At 45.1% G+C, this 24,266-nt stretch overlaps 1 protein-coding gene across 7 annotated transcripts in view; it reads left to right on the plus strand.

Moving 5' to 3' along the window:
• The window catches only part of PDE4D (phosphodiesterase 4D), a 1,744,955-nt gene that overhangs the window by 1,506,527 nt on the left and 214,162 nt on the right, over positions 1-24,266 (plus strand). For all 7 annotated transcript variants that reach the window (XM_073680269.1, XM_073680271.1, XM_073680272.1 and 4 more), the window contains one exon: positions 5,194-5,385. In XM_073680269.1, the coding sequence (XP_073536370.1) occupies positions 5,194-5,385 (192 nt within the window). The remainder of the gene's footprint in view (positions 1-5,193; positions 5,386-24,266) is intronic.

Consider the following 24,266-nt stretch of genomic DNA (forward strand, 5'->3'; position numbering starts at 1 on the left):
GAAACTTGGATGAATTTTCATACACTAGTGTGCATGAGCCCTTATGGCAGTTGCACACCAACGTTTTCTCTCCATCCGAGACAAACGGTCAGATTATTCTGGTCAGACTCTGATCAGTGTTATCCGTTTTTTTCAGAGGTGGAGAAAAAAAAAAAAGTTTCTCCACCCACTCTCTTCTGTTAGTCCGTGAAAATCGGACCGCACTCAGATGTCATCCAAGTGCAGTTCGATATTTTTCACGGACCCGTAGACTTATATTGCCGATTTTGATCTGAAAAAAATCAGACATGTGTACAGCCCCATAGACTATCATGGGTACGAGTGCTATCCGTGAAAATCCCAGATAGCACTCATCCGGTATAATCAGTCGTGTGCACGAGCCCTTAGACTTATTTAGATGGTTGCAATGATGATTAAAATCATGTTTAAAGGGAATGTGTAATCAGAAAATAACCTATTGTCTAAATTAGGTTTCTATGTGAAATGTATTTTTTAACAATTTTTGCTAATGTATTTTTCAATTTTTCGTATCGCTAATTATATACAAATATCAGAAATTTTGCAATTTTTACACTGGCTATTAAGCCTAATATTAGACTCGTGCTTCCTGTTCTGTACAGAAGACTTTTCAGCGGTCTCATTATTATCACAGACATGATTATAATGTAAGGTAACATTAGGTAAATCAGGATCCACCATTCATGATATAGGATGTCACATCTCCCATTCTCAATGACCTTGTCGCGATTCCACTGCTCAGTGTATCTTGGACGCGGTGAGGGACAGCGCAGTCATCCAGTCTAGTGCAGGGGTGTGCTGAGATGTTCGTATTTTGATTGACAGTTCAGCTGTGCAATCTGAGACTGGGAGGTGCTGAGCTTCCTTCAGGTGTTCTCTGTTCCAAGTGATTACCTAGCTGTGAGCTCAGTATGGTGCATTCTCTCTGCTGTGCGCTCTGTATTCAGGCATTCTGATCTTCTGTTGCTGGACCCTGGATTTTCCTATTGACTACCTGTTTGTATTGCCCCTTCTGACTTGACGCACTCTGACCTTTGAATTTTGACTCTGGACTATGACCTGACTATGCCTTTGTCTCTTCCTTCTGCAATGAAATACCCTCCTGGGCCTTGACCTCTGACTCCTTGACTATCCTGACTCATTGCTTCTCTATGAGAAGTGACTCAGCTTCACAGACCTTTGCCAAGATTAGAAAATAATCAGATAATAGTTCTATAGAAATAGGGTGCAGTCAGTCTATTGCTGCTAATGTCCATGGGAAGAACAGGAAATAGGAGTCTAATATTTGACTAATGGCCAGTGTGAAAAATGTAGAATTTTTTTTTTTAATATAGCGATTTGAAAAAATAATCAACAATAAAAAATACATTTTAGCATTAAAAAGGTAATTTAAATTTCTGTTCACACATTCCATTTAAAGGGTCTGACATTGATGTTGAGGTCCAGAAAAATATTAAAATTTGAGAATCTTCAATGGTTGATACCTTTTGATGGCTAACTGAAAAGATGGTAATAAATAGCCTTGCAGTGCTGGGGTCCTGGGTTCAAATCCCACCAAAGACAACATCTGCAAGGAGTTTGTATGTTCTCCCCGTGTTTGTGTGAGTTTCCTCTGTGTTCTCTGGTTTCCTCCCACACTCCAAAGACATACTGATAGGGAATGTAGATTGTGAGCCCCAATGGGGACAGTGATGATGATGTCTGTACAGCGCTGTGGAAATAATGAGCTATATTAGAGAGTAAAATAAATAAATTGCAGCGTTCGAGACTACTTCAGTTTCCTTATCAGGTCTAGTATAACCTGAGTAGTTTGGAAAGCTGCTATGTGTTACCATCTTTACAGTTAGCCATTAAAATGTATGAACCACTGAGGACTCTCAAATTTTAATATTTTTCTATCTACTGGCCAACAAGGTACAAAGATATATTTTTACAAACTCCTGAAATCTTTTCATCTATAGGTCTTTTGCTTACTATACTTTTTGAATGTAAGCTATTCACAGTGTACACTGTATGATTGATTGTTTTTACTTTCTCATCCCTCAACAGTATATTAAGTGATCTGCTATATGATCTTATATTATGTTATGGTGCATTGTTGTCTGCTCAGTTATGTATCCAAGGGAAGTGTTTCTACATCGCATTTACATATACAGTGATATTCTAAATTTAAAAAAAAAACTTAAAGGGGTGCACTGAAAGTAAAATTAATTTTTATATTAACCAGCTATTTATTGTAATGATCTAATCTCTTTTCTAATATACTTTAATTAAAATGTCTCTATTGTTCTCTCACTACTCTATCTGCTTCATTTTTTTTTTTTTTTTACCTACTTCTGTTTTGATGACTCTTGTTTCAGAATCCCCAACCCATCCTGGGATCCTCAAGTGAGATGTCATCAGGGTCAGAGGCTGCAGTCAATGTTGCAGCATCTGCCTCCACCTTGAAATAGTGTCATCAGGGACATCCGTTTCAGGGGCTGTGCCAGTTCATGCTCTACTGAGCATGCGTCAGCTGTCAATTCCGACATTCAGTAAGAGCTCCTTTATCACTGTGCAAAGTCTTTTCAATGCACAGTGACAGTGCACTCCTTCGCTAGCTATAATGAGAAGTGATTAGTCGGCAAGAGAGTGCACTGTCAGTGCACATTGTAAGGAGAGAGCACGCGAGCAGAGACGAGCCATGATCCCTATAGTAACGTCTGTTTCGGTGACGGAAATTACATATTTCCTGGTTCTGAAAAAAACCCTGTCCACAAGTTAAGTTTGTTTTAAAACAAACAAACAAACTGTTCTTTACTCACTCTCTCCACGTCCAGTGCTGAGTATCTGCTGCTGCTACTGGTGTGTGATATCTGCAGAACTGACTTTACGTCAGCAGCGCTGCAGCCAGTATCTGAACTCAGCGGTTCTGTCCAAATCCATGGCACAAACCATTCAATGCTGCAGCCAGTAACGGACACCAGGAGCAGCAGCGGAGACTCAGCGTTGGACCTGAGGAGGGCGAATAAAGAACAGTTTGTTTGCTTATTAAAACAAACTGCAACTGGTAGACGAAGGCTTTCTGAAACCGGAAACCCCATTTAAAATGGAAGAACCAGGAGTATTTTGTTTTGCAGGGTCTTACTCAAGGTTCTTTTCCCTTACTAGTGGAGTCTTTTAGACTTTTCTATGACCACCCAATATCACAATTTATACATATCATTATTTGAAATTTATGAAACGCTATTCGTGATTGGGGTTTTTGATTATTTGGCAAATGCTCTTAGGATTTCACAGCAACAAAGTCTTGACCAAATTAATAAAGATATGTTTATGTTACTGACACACAACAGGCTTACTTGCGGCCGTAATAGCCAGCCAGACACATACGGGATCTATCAGCTAATAGATGAGAAATTGTGTGCAATCTTTCAGACAGGTGATATTTGTTTTTTGTCCATAATTTAGCATAGGACGTGTTGGTATACTATAGTGTGCATGAAGCTTGCAAAGATCAACCTTGACTACAGCTGACAATGTACTCTGCCTGAGCGTGTCTGAGCAAGGAGTGTCACGTGAGGGTGGTAATACCAGTTTTGGATGATGACTGTTTTGCAGTGTTCTGTAGTATTCCTGGACAGTTAAACATGACAAGGCCTTGGTTCTAATTCACACTACAGTAGTGTGCACCATTGAAAAGCATATACGTTATTTTTGCGTATCAGGTAGCAAAATATAGGGGCTACTACCACTTATTACAATTTTCTTTACCAGCATCAGGGCTGTCAGATTTCCGTCAGGGGTTTTGGTTCCTTTTTTCTGCTGCACAGCTCCAAATACTATGCATTGACATAGAGTTAAAGGGCTTTTCCTGGATTGTCAAATAGGTGGCTAATATGATAAAACAAAAAACCCCACTGTTGTAGCACTGTCGCTCAGGCTTAGGTGGTCCCTTAGGGTCTCTGTTTACTGATCTTTGGCATTTACACCATTGGCATGCATATGACTACGCCAGCAAATTGCTGTCTTCAGAGGTGTGCCGTACAACACGTGATAGTGATTGGTTGCCTCAGTCATGTGCATGGTCGCCACTAGATCACTGCAGGGAAATAAACATAGACCAACCAGAAGGAGGACAGTGGGTGAGAAGGAGTTAAATATTTTATCACATGGTCTTGTCTTAGCCACTTTCTGGCTGACGGTAGCCTCCAGTAGTAGAAACCTGAAAGATAAATGAATAAAATGTATTCATTCGGCTCGGTTATGGCAAGTGATGCAGATTTGAGCAAAAAAGTCAAAGAATCCTGGTCCAGTGGTCCTTTTGATAGTCCATGCCCAATGGACCAGAGACCTACGAAACTCCTCCTGTCTGCCAGAATCCCCGGCGTCTCTTTTCATTACTAGGCCAAGTGCAACATCTTTTGTGTGTCTTCCACAATCATGACGTGATGCCAAGCCTACTAATCGGAAGAAACACCAGTGATGCCGGCAGGTAGGAGGAAGTTTGCCGGGGCTCTGGTCTGGAGGCCACGTACCACCGATGTGGCCGATGGACCTGGGTTCTGCAAATCTTTTTGCTGAACTATAATGGCAACTGTTTTTCTATAATCTTATACGGCCCCTTTAACTACTGTACAATCGCAATCAGGTTCCTCTTGTCACTACTAGGGCAGGTGCCGACAACTGTATTTTTGGTACGAGTGCGATCTGACAAAACATCGGATCGCACTCGGACTAATGGTATTCTATGGGGCCTTGCACTTGTCTGATTTTTTTCTTCAGATACAGTTTGTCCAAGGTAAAAAATTGTAGCATGCACGATTTGCATCCAGAAATCGCATCGCACTTGGCCATGCAAGTCTATGAGTCCGTGGAAAACATCGGACTGCACTCCGATGACATCCGACATGTAGAAGATGGAGAAATTTTTGTTTTCTTTTCTCCACATCTGAGAAAATTGGATCACACTATGATCACTATCTGATCAGAGTGTGATTAACCTAACTGGACCGATTCTCTCGGATGCAAGAAAATCAGTCTTGTGACTCTAGCCTTATTGTAGGCAGACATTGATCCTAAGTTTGTGAATCTGAAATCCTGGAAATTAAGAAAATAATAGAAAATTACGTTTATAATGATAACGGTCGTCATCATTGGGATCATTGTTGCTCATGTATGTATGTTTCCTTGCAGCTTTGACGTGGACAATGGCACCTCATCGGGACGGAGTCCCCTGGATCCCATGACTAGCCCAGGATCAGGGCTGATTTTACAGGCCAACTTTGTCCACAGTCAACGAAGAGAATCATTTTTGTACAGGTCGGACAGCGACTATGACCTCTCTCCAAAGTCCATGTCTAGAAACTCCTCCATCGCAAGTGACATGTGAGTACTTACCAGATCGCTTTCCTTTCTGAAGCTAGAATTAATGTGCCTGCCGGGAATAATGCCAGACATCTACTAATAAATAGTTATTGTTGCTAAAAGTATTTCAAATATTGCAGAAAATCTTTATCATTGCCAATAGGAAAAGATCTAACTGTCCTGAATAATCAGAATATAGATCACATGAATTTTGTACTTCTTTTGAGTGGAAGGCACAAGCCTTTGGCTATAAATTGTGTGATATCGGCAATCCCAAAAAAGTTGCAAAAAAAGACTTCTATGATGGATTAAGCATATGACCCCCATCTTCTAAAGTTAAAGGGAACTATGTCTCCAAAGGCTAGTAAGAGTGTTCAGCCGTGGCCTACTTACAGCTGCCGCTCACTCTGTACCGTGCCGTGATTGTAGCAGTCTCTATGACTGAAAGCCAGCAGCTCCCAGGAGGAATATCGTTCATTTCTCCATGTAGCCGCACTTTCTGTAAAGTGGCCAGACATCATTGTCACGTCGTTAACTTGCAGATTGACCCTATATCTGCAGGTTAATAATGTTTGGGGACATGACAGGTTCCTTTTTACTAAACACCTAGTAACCAGGGCTAAGAGGTTAAAAAGGAACATATGTCACCGTTTTAAGCCTCTTCCACCCTGTGTTGGATAAGTCACAGTAGTATCCAACACTTATTTTGATGGTTGGTATCGGCACTGCTATTTAGGCAGTGTATGTCAGTATTACCAGGGCACAGTGTGGCATTATTATATAGACAGTGTACAGTTATGTTACGTGGACATTGTTAATGTATTGTATGATGCTATTTTTTACACTACATAAAACTGCGATTTGTACACTTAGTTGTGCAAAGGCTTAATCTTTCCTTATAACCTAATTTTCCTAAACTTGCCCTTCCACCTCCCTTCCTATAACACGTTGGGGCTCATTTCTAAGTACTCTAAGGGCAGGTGCCGACGGCCGTATGTTTTCTCTTCCGTCACCTGAGTGCAGTCCAATGATTTCCTCACACTCATTGACTTCCATATGTGATCTGAATATTGGATAAAACTTGAGCTTGCAGCGGACATGGTCCAGGTGCGATCCGATGTTGTGTCGGATTGCACTCAGACCAAAAATACGGTCGTCTGCACCAACCCTTATTCTTAGATAAACTCCGACTAGTTCTGTATGAAAAGTAATATAGTAGTAAGGAAAATGTATTTGTACTTTATGTGAAAATATACAAAATGCATGATAATAAAAAACCACTTGGGTGGTTCCTGACGGTCATTGTTCGCATGCTGCAGTGATGACGTCACATACATCCATGGAACTGCTGCAGTCAATCACTGACCATTCAGTTCTGTCATACATACTAGTATCATCTCTGAGGCCAGTGATTGGCTGCAGCAATGACATGAATGAACACAATTATCATCACTGTGGGGAAGTTACCAAGGATTGGTGGAGATCATGTGAGTTGTGGTTCTGGAGCAAGTGATTAATGGATATTTTTACAATGTGGGGGAGGGGATGATCTCTGCACTTTGCTGCCCCTCTTCTGTGAGACCAATATGTATTCTTCTTCTCAGTGTGCGCTCAACATAGTAAAGTAAACTCTTATATTTAGCTCAGTGTTTACTCTCTAAATCTCATCGGAAAATGTTTGACATGGGACAATGCAAAAAGCATAATGGGTTTATTCCTGCGGAGTTTTCCAGAAGAATATCTGAGTGCAGAGGAAATTTCTAGTTCTCGGAAATTCAGAAAAGCTGATTCTGTTATTGTTAATGACATGAATCACAAATGATCTGTAAAATGTTATCCATGAATATTCCATTCTGGCTTGCTATGGCTTATTCAGATGGTCATATTTGGCTTTTTTTTTGCTTCACGTGTTCGGATTCTGTCAAGAATTAGACGTATCCCAGATTCAACCGCTTGTAGTTGTAACCAACCATTTTACACAGGTCCCAGTTGCTCCATCTTTTTGTCGAAGAATATGAACTTTAACCGGTAATGTAGTCTTGTACATGTCCTTGTCATTCACTGAAACGTGTTTCCAGGTTGATCATGAGTAGAAAAGTAGCAGACCATGCCTTTAAAGGGAGTCTGTCATTCCAAAATCCCAAATTTACACTTCAAACTAACCACATGGCCTTGTAGGAAACGGAGCTGCAATAAAAATAATTCTTTGTGTTTTTAAATCTGTTGCCCCCCAAAAATAACTTTATTATAATATGCAAATGAGTGCTCAGCACAACTTTGACATGGTTCAATTCCTTGAGGTACCATTCCACCTACTTATTTAAATTACCAGCCCTGATCCTGTCCTGGAAGGAGAAGACCCATCACTCTCTCCTCGCTGCTGACATCGCTCAACTCCTCTGCTATATCTTCATTGCAGAAGTGAGCACCACAAATCACTCTCTCCTCGCAACTGACATTGTTCTTGGTACACAACTATACCAGAACAAAGAGAGGGTGATTGATTCCTGCCCTAAAGTGATAGCAGAGAAGTGGAGCGATGTCAGCAGCGAGGAGGGAGTGATGCATCTTCTTCCTCTCATATAGAGACGCCCATAACAGGTTTATCCTCTGACAGGTCTGGCTCTGGATAAGCCAGCACCTTCAATCAACATAGGATTTGCCATAATCGAAATAAATTGGTGAAAGGGTTAACCGAGGCATTTAGCAATGCCACGGGTGCACTGGGCACCTTCATTTGCATGTAAAGTTCTTTTATGAGGTAAAGTAGGAACAGATTTAAAAGTAATTATTTTTATTGTTGCTTCATCTCCTACAAGGCCATTTGGTTAGTCTGAAGTGCAAATTTGAGGTGAGAGACTACCTTTAAGGGCTCGCTCACAGTGGTGTATCACCTGGCCGAGTACTATGCGATGTTTTATTCAGTAGCACTCTGCCCAATGTTATACTATGGGGCAGTGCAGATCTGCCGATTCAGCATGAGAAAACGATTGAAGCATGCTGAGAGTGCATCCGATATTCGGATCACGCGCACCCATACTATGACTGCGTGTGAAACATCTGCAGTCGTTTGTCATCTGAATGCAGTCCGAAATATGCTCAGAGAGACAATGGAGAAGATGGAAAAATTTATTTCTCCATCTTCTCCACACCTGTGCTGCGATTCTCTCATGCAAGAGAATCAGATTACATTCAGATGAAAGTCAGATCAAACTGACAGTTTGAGCCAGTCATGGTCACAGTGAATAATCTTTACAAAAATGGAAACAATCAAGAAAATAAACATTTAAATGGGCTTCATAAATATTCACTATATGCCCCACCGTCCCATTAAAAAAGGTGCTCCCTATACTGATACCGGACTCCAGCATCTTCATCTGCAGATCTCCATAATGAAGAAGTAATCTACTAGTGTCACCTGCAAAGTTTGCTACTGAAAATGTTTTGTTTTTTTTCTTTAGTTTCATTTTTTGTGTTTTTTTGCATAACTACAACTGCTTTTACAGGAAACACATCTTCCCTGCCTTCTTACTGCCCCTTGAATCTGTATCAGGTGATGATTCAGGTGATCAGACAAATGGTAAAGCTTCTCGGCATTATGTATAGGAAACCTTCAGGGAGCGCTGCTTTACTGGGAAGCTTCGGAATACCCGAGAGATTTGCCAATTCTTCCAGTAATTGGAGAGGTTTTCCTTTCTGGGAGCCTTCAGACATTCAAGGAGTGTACACATAGCAAATACTGCCAAACTTCTTCATGGTGTCCTCTAGCACCCAGCAGAATAGGCTATACGGCAAAGGCTCAAGGCTCCACCACTACCGGACATAAATCTAATATCCAAAGAAATGGCACTCCACCAACCCATTTCTATTGCATCTTCATCTCTCTTCGCTTCCATTCAGCAATCAAAAATAACATACGTTTACCAGCTATGCTGTCGAGAATTGGTCTTCATTCTCCGCAATTGCATGGGTCAAAGAGTCTAGAATCCCACCTAATTGATTATATGGTCTAAATGAGTCAGTATGTTTATATAATTACATGTAAATCAATTTATTTTTATTAGATATACAGGTGCATCTCACTAAATTAGAATATCATCAAAAAGTTAATTTATTTCAGTTCTTCAATCCAAAAAGTGAAACTCATATATTATATAGAGTCATTACAAGCAGAGTGATCTATTTCAAGTGTTTATTTCTGTTAATGTTGATGATTATGGCTTACAGCCAATGAAAACACAAAAGTCATTATCTCAGTAAATTAGAATAATAAAAAAAAAACACCTGCAAAGGCTTCCTAAGTGTTTACAAAAAGGTCCCTTACTCTGTTTCAGTAGGCTTCACAATCATGGGGAAGACTGCTGACTAGACAGATGTCCAGAAGGCAGTCATTGACACACTCCACAAGGTCCCAGAGTTCCAATTTTCATTTGGAAATCAAGGTCCCAGAGTCTGGAGGAAGAGTGGAGAGGCCACAATCCAAGCTGCTTGAGGTCTAGTGTGAAGTTTCCACAATCAGTGATGGTTTGGAGAGCCATGTCATCAGCTGGTGCAGGTCCACTGTGTTTTATCAAGACCAAAGTCAGCGCAGCCGTCTACCAGGACATTTTAGAGCACTTCATGCTTCCCTCTGCTGACAAGCTTTTTGGAGATGGAAATGTCATTCTCCAGCAGGACTTGGCACCTGTCCACACTGCCAAAAGTACCAATACCTGGTGTAAAAACAACAGTATCACTGTGCTTGATTGGCCAGCAAACTCGCCTGACCTTAACCCCATAGAGAATCTATGGGGTATTGTCAAGAGGAAGATAAGAGACACCAGACCCAACAATGCAGACGAGCTGAAGGCTGCTATCAAAGCAACCTGGGCTTCCATAACACCTCAGCATTGCCACAGGCTGATCGTCTCCATGCCACGCCGCATTGATGCAGTAATTGATGCTAAAGGAGCCCCGACCAAGTATTGAGGGCATTTACTGAACATACAATTCAGTAGGCCAACATTTCGGATTTTAAGAACATTTTTCAAGCTGTTGTTATAAAGTATTATAATTTACTGAGATAATGACTTTTGTGTTTTCATTGGATTGAAGAACTGAAATAAATTAATTTTTTGATGATATTCAAATTTAGTGAGATGCACCTGTACATACATACATATGTATATTTTATAATTACATGCATTCATATATTTTGCCCATTGTGGCTGTCTGGCTGAATAACCCGGCTTATAATAACTGCAGTTATGATTACACAATTTAGCATTTTCAGCTACTGTAGGTCCAATGGTGTCCAAGAAGTCTTCCTATGACCTTGATTACACTCTTTATTACAAGAGTTGTAAGTGTAACCAAATAAACATGTAGACGCCACTGGCATTGGCATATTATAATGAGCGGTTTCTGGGCATGAACAGCTAAGTCAAGAAAAATGCCAACAAAACGCAGACAAGACTCAACTAGTATACCAATTACATGGAAGCTGGAGACTGTACAAATATGTTGTATAAAGAAAGCTATACATTCTGATTATACAAATTTTGTGACTAATGGCACCAAGAAAGCTGAAGATAAAGGAAATCTGTCCTAGTTTCATGCTGCTCGAACCATAGATAGCATGAATCAGAGCCTGGCTGCGTGACTCCAGCCAGGTATGTGCTACTCTGAAACACTACAGCGTTCAGAGGAAACCTAGTTTGAAAAGCCGGATGGGGACTATAGGGACTGACTAGTTTGGCGTGGCCTACAGCCGACTTCTCCCCGACTCGCACTAGGTGATTGACCTGTCTTTCCCTATGTCTCACAGACTCATTTTGTCTCTCCCTGAAACACCACTGCTTTGCACAGTAAAACATGACTGGCTGCAGTCCAGCAGCTAAGTTCTGATTCATGCAGCTGTAATAGTGGGGAAGGACGTAGCCTTCCCTTGGCACTGAAGTGGTTAAAGGAAGTGTTCCCGTAGTTAGACCTCTCTGAACTGTTGGTAGGCCAAGCTAAGGGGTTAGCTGTAGTGGTTCAGTCAGTAGAGTAGAGGGGGGAACTTAGTGCCCTGATCAAGCCTTGAGTGTTATAGAGCTTGTTCCTGGCATAATTCCTTGTGGGCTGCAGTACCTACAATCAGCCACAAGATGCCACTGTCCTGGGTGCAGATGTCAGGTTGAGTCTGCTAGCAGTGTTACAGACAGTGATGGGTTAATGCTATGTGATGACAGCTCACGGAGGGTGGGCACATTAGAAAATCCCTGCTCAGTTTCCATAAAGCAGGAAGTGATATCCAGTAAGAGATAGGACAGTGAATTGTGCGGGCAGCCTGACTATAGTGGCTGCTAGGGTAGACGGGAGCCCCATACCCTCAGACAGTGGGATCACCAGTGTGAAAGTCTCCCTACGCAAGAGCAAGAGTCCTGTTAGCCGGCCGGAGAAACTCATCAAAAGTGTTGAGGACCCGGGGCACTTCTAGTCTGCAGGAAGCAGAAGAAGATAAATAGGACTCCAGGCTAAGACGTGGGGGAGAGATTGGATCCAGATCACTGTTAGTATTACATAAGAGTCTCTTGGGCTAGAGATAGAGTCACAGAGATGCTTCATTCAAAGAGGGAACCAGGGCTGAAGATGTTGCCAGCGCCTGTGAGAGAGATAACCTGTTGGGCCTTTTCCATTATATCTGCCTGTAAATACTGTATATATTCCTCTTCCCCAAGTAAAGTCCAAGTTCTGGTTAAGAACCTCGTGTCCTCTGAGTTTATTGCTGCCTTGGTCCCAGAAGAGAAATGCCTGGAGACAGCCGCGATCGGATGGTTTGAAGTAAGTGGAGAGAACCACATACACAGCCACACAACAGAGGGAGGACGCGAATTATCTGTAGGGTGCCTGAGCGAGCAGGGGCTACAACTCGCCCACGACTACCTCGCTGAGGCACCTTACACAGCCTGTAGTTCGGTCAGCATGAATCTAGCGACAGGCCTAATATTGTTCAGTTCCCCCTCATACCACCAAAACAGCTGTGACCCGTTGAGGCATAGACTCCACAGACATTAGCAGCAGAATCTTGAAGTTACGAGGTGCAACCTACATGAATCTAAAATGTTTTTTCCAGCACGTACCGCAGATGCTCAATTGGATTGACATCTCGGGAATTTGAAGTCAACACCTTGAACAGTCATGCTCCTCAAACAATTCCTTAAAAAATTCTTCAGTTTGGCAGGGCACAATATCATTCTGAAAGAGGCCACCATCATTAGTAAATTCCACTACCGTAGTTAGCTAGGTAGTATACTTCAAAGTAACATCCGCACGAATGCCAGGACCCATGGTTTCCCAGCAGAACATTGTCTAAACTCTAGAGCATCACGCTGTCTCCCCAGGTTTTCCTTCTTCCCATAGTGCTTTCTGGTGCCAACTCTTCCCCTGGTAAATTGTCTCTTCAGAGAGGAAGAGGAGTAGAACTCTAGTGCCACCTAGTCCTCTTCCTCTCTGATGAGACAATTTGCATATTTTCCAGAGCAGCATTGCGGCTTAAAAGTCTCCTCACCTTGGCATGTCAGGCTTAACATGCCACTCTCCGCAAGGAGAAACGTTACCCCTTGGTACCCCTGGTAAGTGACACTCACACCTGACCCTACTGATGACAGTGCCCCTTTAGTGTAGATTTGAATAATCTCTACCTTCCTCCAATTTTACTGACTTCAATATTTAGTTTACTCAGAGGCAAAACTTTAAAAAGAAAAAAAAAAAGATTAGTTACTCTTTATTTAATTATCCTCCAGGCATTGCCAATTTAGGAATGTTGGTAATATATTTTATTATCCTTCTCTCTCGACACCATGCTGCAGTGCTGTATAGCTGATTAGTTTAAGCTGCAAAAAAATTGTTTTCATCTGCTCCTCAGAATTGAACTCGATCTGCAAACAACGTGTGTTAGGGACTTTTCCTGTCTGAGCCGCTCTGCTCCTCACCCTGTACTCAGACAGGGGAAGTCTGGTACTCTGCAAATAGAGTAAGATTTCTTGCTGAGCAGCAGATGAAAGCAGGTTCTTAGGGAGCTTGAACTAGGCAGTTTAAGCAGTACTGCCACATATTTGGGAAAGAAAGATGCAAAATAAGCTAATGACATATATTACAAAGGTGTATACATGCATACACACACACACACACAATTTTTGATCAGCTTTTGCAAAGCTATATACCTTTGTGTGTGTGTGTGTATGTGTGTGTGTATGTATATATATATATATATATATATATATATATATTTATTTATTTGTATGTATGTTTGTGTATATATATGTATATGTAAAGGTTAGCTGCATCATTGCAAAATCTAACAGGGACCCCCGCTGCTAGTTGCCATTTATAATATTGATGTGATCTTGTTATATGGCGGAGAGGCCTCCAAGCTGCCTAAGGCACCGGTAGTCGGGTTTGACTGTCACCTCTGTTTCTTTTATAGGCACAACCGTGATTACATTTCTGCACAACAGAGAAACCCATGCCACATTTATAGTTATCACACAGGACAGGTGGTCAATTATTATGCAACCAGTCTTACTATACACATATAGAACACATACCTGTAGTTTTAGAAATTGCATCAAGAGGCCTGGTGCGCTTGTAAAATGTAAAATGCAATTATTTATTTATGCCACTTGGGAGATGAATGTGAATGTGGGCTTCAATAGGCCAGGTTTGGGATAATAATCCTCTTATTTCAATCAGGGCGGACACAGACTGTAGTGGGCCCCTGTGCAAGAAATTTTTTGGGCCCCCCCCCTGCCCTTCATAGGGCAACAAAGTTATGTAAACATAACCCCCCCATGTGCATCTCTCACCCCCCCATGTGCAGCTCTCATCCCCCCCATGTGCAGCTCTCATCCCCCCCCGTGCATCTCTCCTCCCCCCCGTGCATCTCTCCTCCCCCCCGTGCATCTCTCCTCCCCCCCATATGCAGCGCTCATCCCCCCCATATGCAGCTCTCATCCCCCCCATGTGCAGCTCTCATCCCCCCCATGTGCAGCTCTCATCCCCCCCATGTGCAGCTCTCACCCCCCCGTGCATCTCATCTCCCCCGTGCCTCTCATCCCCCCCGTGCATCTCACCCCCCCGTGCATCTCACACCACCCGTGCATCTCATCCCCCCCATGCATCTCATTCCCCCCGTGCATCTCTCATCCCCCCTATGTGCATCTCATCCCCCCCATGCATCTCACCCCCCCGTGCATCTCACACCACCCGTGCATCTCATCCCCCCCATGCATCTCATCCCCCCCATGCATCTCATCCCCCCCGTGCATCTCTCATCCCCCCGTGCATCTCACCCCCCCCCGTGCATCTCACCCCCCCGTGCCTCTCATCCCCCCCGTGCCTCTCATCCCCCCCCGTGCCTCTCACACCACCCGTGCATCTCATCCCCCCCATGCATCTCATTCCCCCCGTGCATCTCTCATCCCCCCTATGTGCATCTCATCCCCCCCGTGCATCTCTCATCCCCCCGTGCATCTCTGATTCCCCCCACTCCTAGTTAATTAATTGTATTTAAAAAAAATAAAACTTGTTATACTTGCGATCCCTGCAGAATCCTGGCGCTCGTCCACGTCGCTGCCACCAGGTTCTCCTGACTTCCGGCCATGTGCCTGCGCCGTCACATGACCGGAAGTCAGGGGAATCATGAAGGCGCTGCCGCAGCAGCGCTGCACTGCTACACAGAGGAAAGCAGCGCTGAGATGTCCTGGCGCTTAACGCTCAGCATGGGGCCGGGGGCCCAGGGCCGGCTCCAGGTTTTTGTGGGCCCCGGGCGAAAGAGTCTCAGTGGGCCCCTTTAACACATACCGCGATTCATGATGCACAGATACCGAAGAGAAATATATATATAGTACAATGCAAAGATTTCACTTCTTACATTACATGAGTGATATCTATTGTAAATTCCACAATAGCTCAGAAACCAGCGAATCGCTCCACACAGTATACTGGCCCCCATAAAATGCTCCACACAGGAGACTGGCCCCCATAAAATGCTCCGTACAGATTACTGGCCCCCATAAAATGCTCCATACAGGATACTGGCCCCCATATAACGCTCCATACAGGATACTGGCCCCCATATAATGCTCCATACAGGATACTGGCCCCCATATAATGCTCCATACAGAATACTGGCCCCCATATACTGCTCCATACAGAATACTGGACCCCATATAACGCTCCATACAGGATACTGGCCCCCATATAATGCTCCATACAGAATACTGGCCCGCATAAAATGCTCCATACAGGATACTGGCCCCCATATAACGCTCCATATGGTATACTGGCCCCCATATAACGCTCCATACAGGATACTGGCCCCCATATAACACTCCATACAGAATACTGGCCCCCATATAATGCTCCATGCAGGATACTGGCCCCCATATAACGCTCCATGCAGGATACTGGCCCCCATATAACACTCCATACAGAATACTGGCCCCCATATAGCGCTCCATGCAGGCTGTTCCCCACACATAATGCCCCATGCAGGCTGTTCCCCCCCACATAATGCCCCATGCAGGCTGTTCCCCCCCATATAGGATGTCACCCCCCCCTTATAATGCCCCATGCAGGATGACCCACACCCCCCTTCCTTATAATGCCCCATGCAGGATGTCACCCCCCCTCCCTTATAATGCCCCATGCAGGATGTCACCCCCCCTCCCTTATAATGCCCCATGTAGGATGTCACACCCCCCATCCCTTATAATGCCCCATGCAGGATGTCACACACCCCCCTCCCTTATAATGCCCCATGCAGGATGTCACCCGCCCCTCCCTTATAATGCCCCATGCAGGATGTCACACCCTCCTCCCTTATAATGCCCCATGCAGGATATCACCCCCCCCCCTTATAATGCCCCATGCAGGATGTCACACACCCCCACCTCACCCCCCTCCATTATACTGCCACAGGCCTCCATACAATAAAAAAAAAAAAATCAAATACTCACCTCACGTCTCACCTGCTGCTGCTGCTCCGGACTCCAGCGTCGCCAGCCTCATCCCACTCTGCGCTGTGACTACTCAGGAGAGAGTGCGGTGTAAAGACGTCACCCCGCCCTCTGACCTCAGACGTCACAGTGCAGCAGACGCAGAGGATGCAGGAGCTGCTGCGGAGGCACGGGGAGCGGTAAGTATTGTGCCGGCTGCCGGGGGCCCTGAGCAAGCGGGGGGGGAGCGGGCGCTGACACCGCTCTCCTCCGCTCACGGGTCCCATAGCGCACGGGGTGCCCGATGGTGAGGGCCCCCCCGCCTGCTCAGGGACCCGGCATTTGCCCGGGTGCGTCGGGTGCTGACGCCGGCCCTGCGGAGGCCCCATGAGGAGACACACAAGAGGGGGGTCCCAAAGGGGCTCTGAGGGGGCCCGGACCTGCCGGGCCCCATACTGGAGTCAGGACAGTCATGCCCTGACGGCGGCCCTGCTGGAGGCTGGAGGGGCTCCCTCTCCCTCGGGGCCCCCGTTCAATGAATGGGCTGCACGGGCGGTAGGTCTGCCCCTGTTTCAATGTACTGGTGGTAGCTGATGTAACCTGCTCTGGAAACACACTTTAGGATTGGCATAGGTAATTTTAGCAGACATTAGATGGGTATGGCAAAGGTTATGGCCGTGCATGGGATGATCACAGTCCAGGCTATGAGCACAGGGAGGAATGACAAAGGCATTTATTACGGTATATGTGAAGTGTCAAACCTAAACTTAGGTAGAGGTCAAAAAGTCAATGACAGGATCTACTTTGAAAATACTGTGTGTGACTTGAGGAGAATCAGCATTACCTTAGTTATAGTAATTGTAAACGAGGTGTAGGGTTTTGTACTCACTCAGCCGCGTTAGAGGTAGACACAGGACACTGTCACTTTAAAATGTCCAAGGCAGGTTTATTCCGGCTTCATAAACCGCACTTTCAAAGGAAACAAAACACAATGTAACAAAACAGGAAAATAAACAGTCCATATAGTACTGCGGGTTCACCCGCTCACAGTCTGTGTCTTTTAGCACAGACACGCTGAAGGTCTCCACACCTCCAGCCACAGACTCTGAATGAGACACTCGGTCTCCATTTTATACACACACCTTGGAGTGGGGATATGTGAGCAGCCAATCTCACCCGTCTCTCATGACTGCTCGAAAAAAACGTCTCTGATACTCCCTATTAACCCTCTCAGCACTATGTGTGCTGGAGCATGCTTTCCTGGTTTTACATAACTGAAGCTGCCAACCTCAGCGATACGTATCTCCTCTCAAGGACATGTCCAGCGGCCATCTTACATACCCCTCCCCCTCTGCCCAAAGCCCGGGGGCTTGGCACCTTCCGCTAACATATAGTGGACCCTTGAAAATGCATCAGCATCGCCATGCAGTTTCCTAGACCTATGCTCTACCTGGAAGCTGAACTCCTGAAGAGCTAGGAACCACCTGGTCACTCGAGCATTGTTCTTCTTCTTTTCGCTCGTCCACCTTAGTGGAACATGGTCTGACACCAGCCTGAACTTCCTGCCTAAGAGGTAGTATCTTAGAGTGTCTAGCACCCACTTGATGGCCAAACATTCCTTCTTCGCTATGGAGTAATTTTTCTCACAAGATGTCTGCTTCTGGGTTAAATACATTATGGGTGTTAAGTTCTGCTACCAGAGCTAAAGAAAGAGAGGAGATCTGTCCCTACGATAGAACTCAGCTGAATCCCTACGATGTAACAGGGAACCTGATCCTGCGATCAGACCTGCTAAAGTCCTAAGCTAGTCTGTACGGAGACCTATAGATGTGGGGAAGGAATCCCTACAAGTACTAAGGACTGGGAGGAAAATGGGACACCTCCTAACAGAAATAGTAGCAGACAGACGAACAAACAAAATATATAGAACATAGAGGTCCGTAGACCAAGCAAACTAACAGAGTTAGATACAGAGCACAGGCTAGCTAGAAAGTAGTTATACAATGAAGTCCAGCAAAGCCAGAAGGGCGGAGCAGGATTAAAAAGGCCAACAAGGTCATGTGACCAGCAAAGGAAAAAACCTAAGAGCAAGGTTCTAACAATGGGGTGCTCTTCGCCGTTCATCTCTTGTGAAAGGACCGCACCCAGCCCGACTGAGCCACAAACTCCTTCGAGAAATCCTGTGCCACCAAAACCGGCTGTTTACACAGGGCTTGCCTGAGTTCCTGGAAGGCCATCTCGGTTTCTGGAGACCACTTAGCCATAGCCAATTTTGTCCCCTTAAGGAGGTCTGTCAAAGGGGCGGCAGTCATAGCAAAGTTAGGGATGAACCAGCGGTAGTAGCCCAAGATGCCCATGAACGCTCTGACCTGCTTTTTTGTGAGAGGTGGTGGCCAACCCCAGATCACGTCAGTTTTATTTATTTGGCCTCTACCTACGACATAGCCCAAATATCTGGCCTCCTCCATACCCATGGCACATTTCTTCAGGTTGATGGAAAACCCCGCCTTCTGTAGAGCATCGAATATATCAGGATTTTGCTCTGATGGCTACCCCAATCCTGGCTGTAGATCACGATATCATCCAGGTAGGCTGCTGCATACTTCTTGTGGGGAGCTAGAATCCAGTCCATGGCTCTCTGGAAGGTAGCTGGAGCTCTTTGCAATCTAAACGGCATTCTGGTGTATTGGAAACACCCATCTGGCGTTGAAAAGGCCGCCTTCTCCTTGGCCTCTTGGGACATAGGGATCTGCCAATACCCTTTTGTGAGGTCAAGGGTGGTAATATACCTGGCCGGCCCTAATCTCTCAATTAGTTCATCTACCCTGGGCATTGGGTATGAATCAAACTTAGAATCCTCATTCAGTTTCCTATAGTTATTGCAGAACCGCCATTCTCCATCTGGTTTCGGCACTAAGACTATGGGACTGGACCAGCCACTCTTGGACTCCTCCATGACCCCCAGCTTCAGCATGCGCTTCACCTCCTTCGAGATTACCTCTCGGCGGGCTTCAGGAATCCGATATGGCTTCATATTCACTCAGACATGAGGCTCCGTAAGTACTTCATGCTCTATGACCTGAGTACAGCCTGGTAGATCTGAGAACAGGTCCCTGTTCTGCTGCTGCAACACTCGGCATTGTTGCTTCTGGGCACGTGACAGCGACTCTGCCACCTTGACTTCCTCCACGTCACTGTCAGTCTTTGCCATCAGACATGGAGCTTCCACCGACTCCCTGTCTCGCCATGGCTTAATGAAGTTGACGTGGTACACCTGGTAGGGCTTCCTTCTCCCAGGTTGGTGGACCCTATAGTTGACGTCACCAAGCTTTTCGACCACTTCATAGGGGTCCTGCCACTTGGCCAGGAATTTGCTCTCCACCGTAGGTACCAGCACTAGTACCCGATCCCCAGGGTTGAAGTGTCTCACTCTTGCTGATCTATTGTACACCCTCGACTGTGCCTTTTGTGCTTTGAGGAGGTGTTCTTTCACAATGGGCATCGCCTCTGCAATCCTCTCTTGCATCTGGGCCACATATTCGATTACACTCCTGTAGGGTGTAGATTCCGCCTCCCAGGTCTCCTTTGCTACGTCCAGGAGTCCGCAGGGGTGTCCCAGTAGAGGCCTGTGGGACTTCTCTGATGGAGAATAGAAGGTACGGCAGTAGACAGTCCCAGTCCCGGCCGTCTTTCTCCACGACCTTCTTTAACATGGCCTTCAAGGTTTTATTAAACCTCTCCACTAAGCCATCTGTCTGGGGGTGGTAGACTGAGGTCCTGAGTTGTGTGATCTGCAGGATTTTGCACAACTCCCTCATCACCCATGACATAAATGGGGTCCCTTGGTCTGTTGAGATCTCCTTAGGCAACCCTGTTCTAGAGAAGATATGGACCAACTCCCGTGCTATACATTTGGCAGAGGAGTTACATAGTGGCATGGCCTCCAGATACCGCTTAGCATAGTCCAGTACCACCAGGATATACTGATGTCCCCTGGCGGACTTGACCAGGGGTCCCACTAGATCTATGGCTATGCGATCAAATGGCACCTCAATGATTGACAATGACACTAAGGGGCTATAGAAGTGGGCCACCAGGGAAGTCAGCTGGCAGGTGGGATATGACCTACAAAAATTTACAATTTCTCGGTGACAACCGGGCCAATAGAACCTCTGGAGGATCCTTTCCTGCGTTTTCTCTACCCCCAGATGACCACTCATCACATGTGTATGGGCCATATCTAACACCCTGCGCCTGTAGGGCCTTGGCACCAGTAACTGCTCAATTACCTCCCCTCTGAGCTTGCTGACCCGATATAGTAATTCCCCATTTACAGCAAAGTACAGATATCGGGTGTCAGCCCCCAGCTCTTGAGCAACACCATTCAAAACAGTGACATCAAACGCCACTTTTAAAGTCAAGTCTCTGAGCTGGGTGGTTCCAAAGTTTCACCTGGACACCTCCAGCTCAGGGATGTTGGCCTCCGAGGATGCCGCCTCATCCTCATCCCTAACAAGCACACAAAAAGGAAACCCGGCGGCGGCGGCCTGTGATGCAGTTTTTTTAGGAGTGTCTTGGTTGTTGTCTGGACAACCTGGCTTTCTCCCTTTCTCCCACAAGTCCCAAAACAAGGCAAAGTCCCGCCCTATTATAACAGTGCAAAAGATTCTAGACTGCGCCCACCTCATGGGACTCAGCGCTACAGTTTGTGTTTATGACCACTCTGGCCACAGGGTAGTCCTTAGCGTCCCCATGGATACAACAGACACCAACCTTTTTCCTGGAACCAGGCGATGAGGAACTGTAGCCCTCACTAGGGTTACTAAACTCCCCGAGTCTAACAGATCAGTCACTTGCACTCCATTTACTGATACGAGGCATGCCTGCAGTCCCTCGCCTGGTTGAGGAGCAGCACTGCAGGCAGGATATGCAAAGTACGAACAGCGCCGTCCTGCGCTGCAATCCATTGGCTCATTGGGCATGGGGCAATGGGCGGGTGGGGTGTGACATCTCCAACATACTATGCTATGGGGCGGGACCTTTGGCAGTAACTCAGACCTCTCCTGAGTTCGAGGATGCCCCCCAGGTGTGGCTCTAGCTCCCCTCTTTTGGGTGTCAACCCCCTTTATGGGAACCTCAGTACGGAGAGGCTACAACCCCTTGTTTACCCAAGGAACTCTCAACCGCCTGGTACCTTTCCACCAACCCCACCTAGTCATCGGGATTACTCGGATCTCCCTGGGCAACCCAAGATTGCACCGACCTCGGAAGGGAGTGCATGAACCTGTCTATGACGACTCTCTCCACCATCTGTGCTGGGGAGGAAGATTCAGGTTGCAACTATTTTTGGACCAGGTGTAGGAGGTCGAACATTTGGGACCGGGGAGGTTTTTCACTGCAATAGGCCCAGTGGTGCACCTGTTGCGCCCTGACAGTCAGTCACTCCCAAGCGTGCCAAGATCTCTATTTTTAATTTGACGTACTCTTTTTCGTCCTGCAAGGCCAAGTCATAATAGGCTTTCTGTAGCTCGTCTGTTAAATATTATTAATTTAATTATTATTATTATTATTACTATTATTATTATTATTATAGTGCCATTTATTCCATGGTGCTTTACATGTGAAAGGGATATACATAGCACAAACAATTACAATAAATTTTGAACAATACAAGTCGGCGACTGGGACAGGAGGAGCGAGGACCCTGCCCGCGAGGGCTCACAATCTACAGGGGATGTGTAAGGATACAGTAGGTGAGGGTAAATATGGCACCAAAACCACCGCCCACTGCTCTGGAGGCAATTTCTCCTGCTCTGCCATCCTCTCAAAGACAGTCAGAAACATCTGGACGTCATCACCAGGGGTCATCTTTTGTAAAGCTCTTCTTACCGTTTTACTCACGTGAGAGTCATCACCTGGAGTTGGGGGTGGGCGCTTGTCCTGCCACGGATCTGCTCTGCTAGGAGTTCCATCTATTTTTGCTGCTGTTGGATTTTCTGCATCAGAAGTCTATTTGTCTCCTGCTGCTGCTCCTGTTGCTGCTGCTGTATGTTCTACTGGCTCTGCAACTGCTCCCGATGCTGCTGTTGCATGTTCTGCTGGCTCTGCAGGTGCTACTGCATGCTCTGCTGGTGCTGCGTTTGCTGTGCCTGCAGCAAATGTTTAAGCCGGTCCTCCATTTTGTCCGGCGTCACTTGCTGGCTTACGGCCGACTTCACGCAGGGCTTAAACTGTTTCCTGTAGCGGTCACACTGCCCCTTGGGATTCGTGCCCGTGCTTCTAGCACTAATTGTAGAGTTTTTTACTCAATCTGCCACGTTAGAAGTAGGCACAGGACACTGTCACTGTCTCTTTAAAATGTCCAAGGCAGGTTTATTCCGGCTTCATAAACTGCACTTTCAAAGGAAACAAAACACAGCCTTCTCTGGCACAAAGTAACAAAACAGGAAAATAAACAGTCCATATAGTACTGCAGGTTCGCCCGCTCACAGTCAGTGTCTTTTAGCACAGACACGCTGGAGGTCTCCACACCTCTAGCCACAGACTCTGAATGAGACACTCTCTCTCCATTTTATACACACACCCTGGGGTGGGGATATGCGAGCAGCCAATTCCACCCATCTTTTATGATTGCTCAAAAAAACCGGCCCTGATACGCCCTATTAACCCTCTCCGCACTATGTGTGCTGGAGCATGCTTTCACAGTTAAAAGGATCTTTTAACTGAAGTCAGTGGGGTGGGGGAGGAGGGGAATGCAGCTGCAGTTTCTCACTCAGATTTTAAGTGAAAAAATAGAGGGGTAGAAGGGAGGAGGAGCAGTAGAGATGAGATTTCACTGGCACATAGTACACTGCTTATATCATTTTGTATTTGCTGAAGTAAGGAAAATGACACAAAGTATGCAGGTTACACACAACAAAGAATTGAGAATCACAATTGTGTGTGTATGGTCCCTCAAACTAACACATTTAAAGCCCTTGTAAGGCACTGAAGGAACCCGAATAGCGGAAGTTTGAAACAAAATGGTGCTTTGGAGTTTAGTTGGAAAGCTCTTTAAAGTTATGTTCACATTATGCTCTTTTCTAGCATTTTTTGAGCAGGTTTGCTCTGAAAAACACTAGAAAAATCACTCACAAAACAATCAAAATATTCTTGATATTCATTTCTAGGAAAAACAACTTTTCTGCTCATATGCTCAGGCTTTTCAGTGTCTTCTAAGTTCTTCGAAGACACCAAGTGGTTAAAAAGAGTGACATGTCCATTCTTCAGGTGTTTACCGCTGAGGAAACTATCTAAAATTTACAAAAGAAGTCAATGGAAAGGCTAAAAAAGACCTGAAAGATGTGTGGTGTCTTTCTGAGCGTTTTGTAAGCGTTTTCGCTTTAAAAATGCAAGAATTATACTCATTAATTAATGGATGTTAAAAAAAGATGCCCCCATAAAACTCTTAACAACATTAAAACACCAATGAAAACGTTAATGAAACACTTCAGGAAATGTTAACAAAAAGGCACTGAAAAACATTTTGGGATAAAAAGAAAAAACAAGATTGCCAGAGACGAGGAATGATTCCTGAGACTTCTTCCACTTGAAATATCCACTTGAAATATAGACATTTTTCACAGCTGGAGAAAAAAAAAGTTGTGTGAACTCCAAAGAAATATTGATAGGGAATTTAGATTGGGAGCCCCAATGGGGACAGCGATGATAATGTATGAAAAGCGCTGCAGAATATGTTGGCGCTATATAAAAATAAAGATTATTATTATTAACATACCCATAGGCTATGTGCACACAGAATTATTTTGAGATGTTTGTAGACTCTGTGTTGCCTGAAGCAATTTTCTACTAGAAAACTTGACACTGAGTTTTTGGATGAGATTTTTCATTTCTAGAAGCCTTTCCTGAAATGGTTTTGATGCGTTTTTTAAGTGTTTTAGA

This window comes from Phyllobates terribilis, unplaced genomic scaffold (genome assembly GCF_046119375.1).
Source record: "Phyllobates terribilis strain yellow unplaced genomic scaffold, ASM4611937v1 Scaffold_1__5_contigs__length_1240528914, whole genome shotgun sequence".
Classification (NCBI taxonomy): domain Eukaryota; kingdom Metazoa; phylum Chordata; class Amphibia; order Anura; family Dendrobatidae; genus Phyllobates; species Phyllobates terribilis.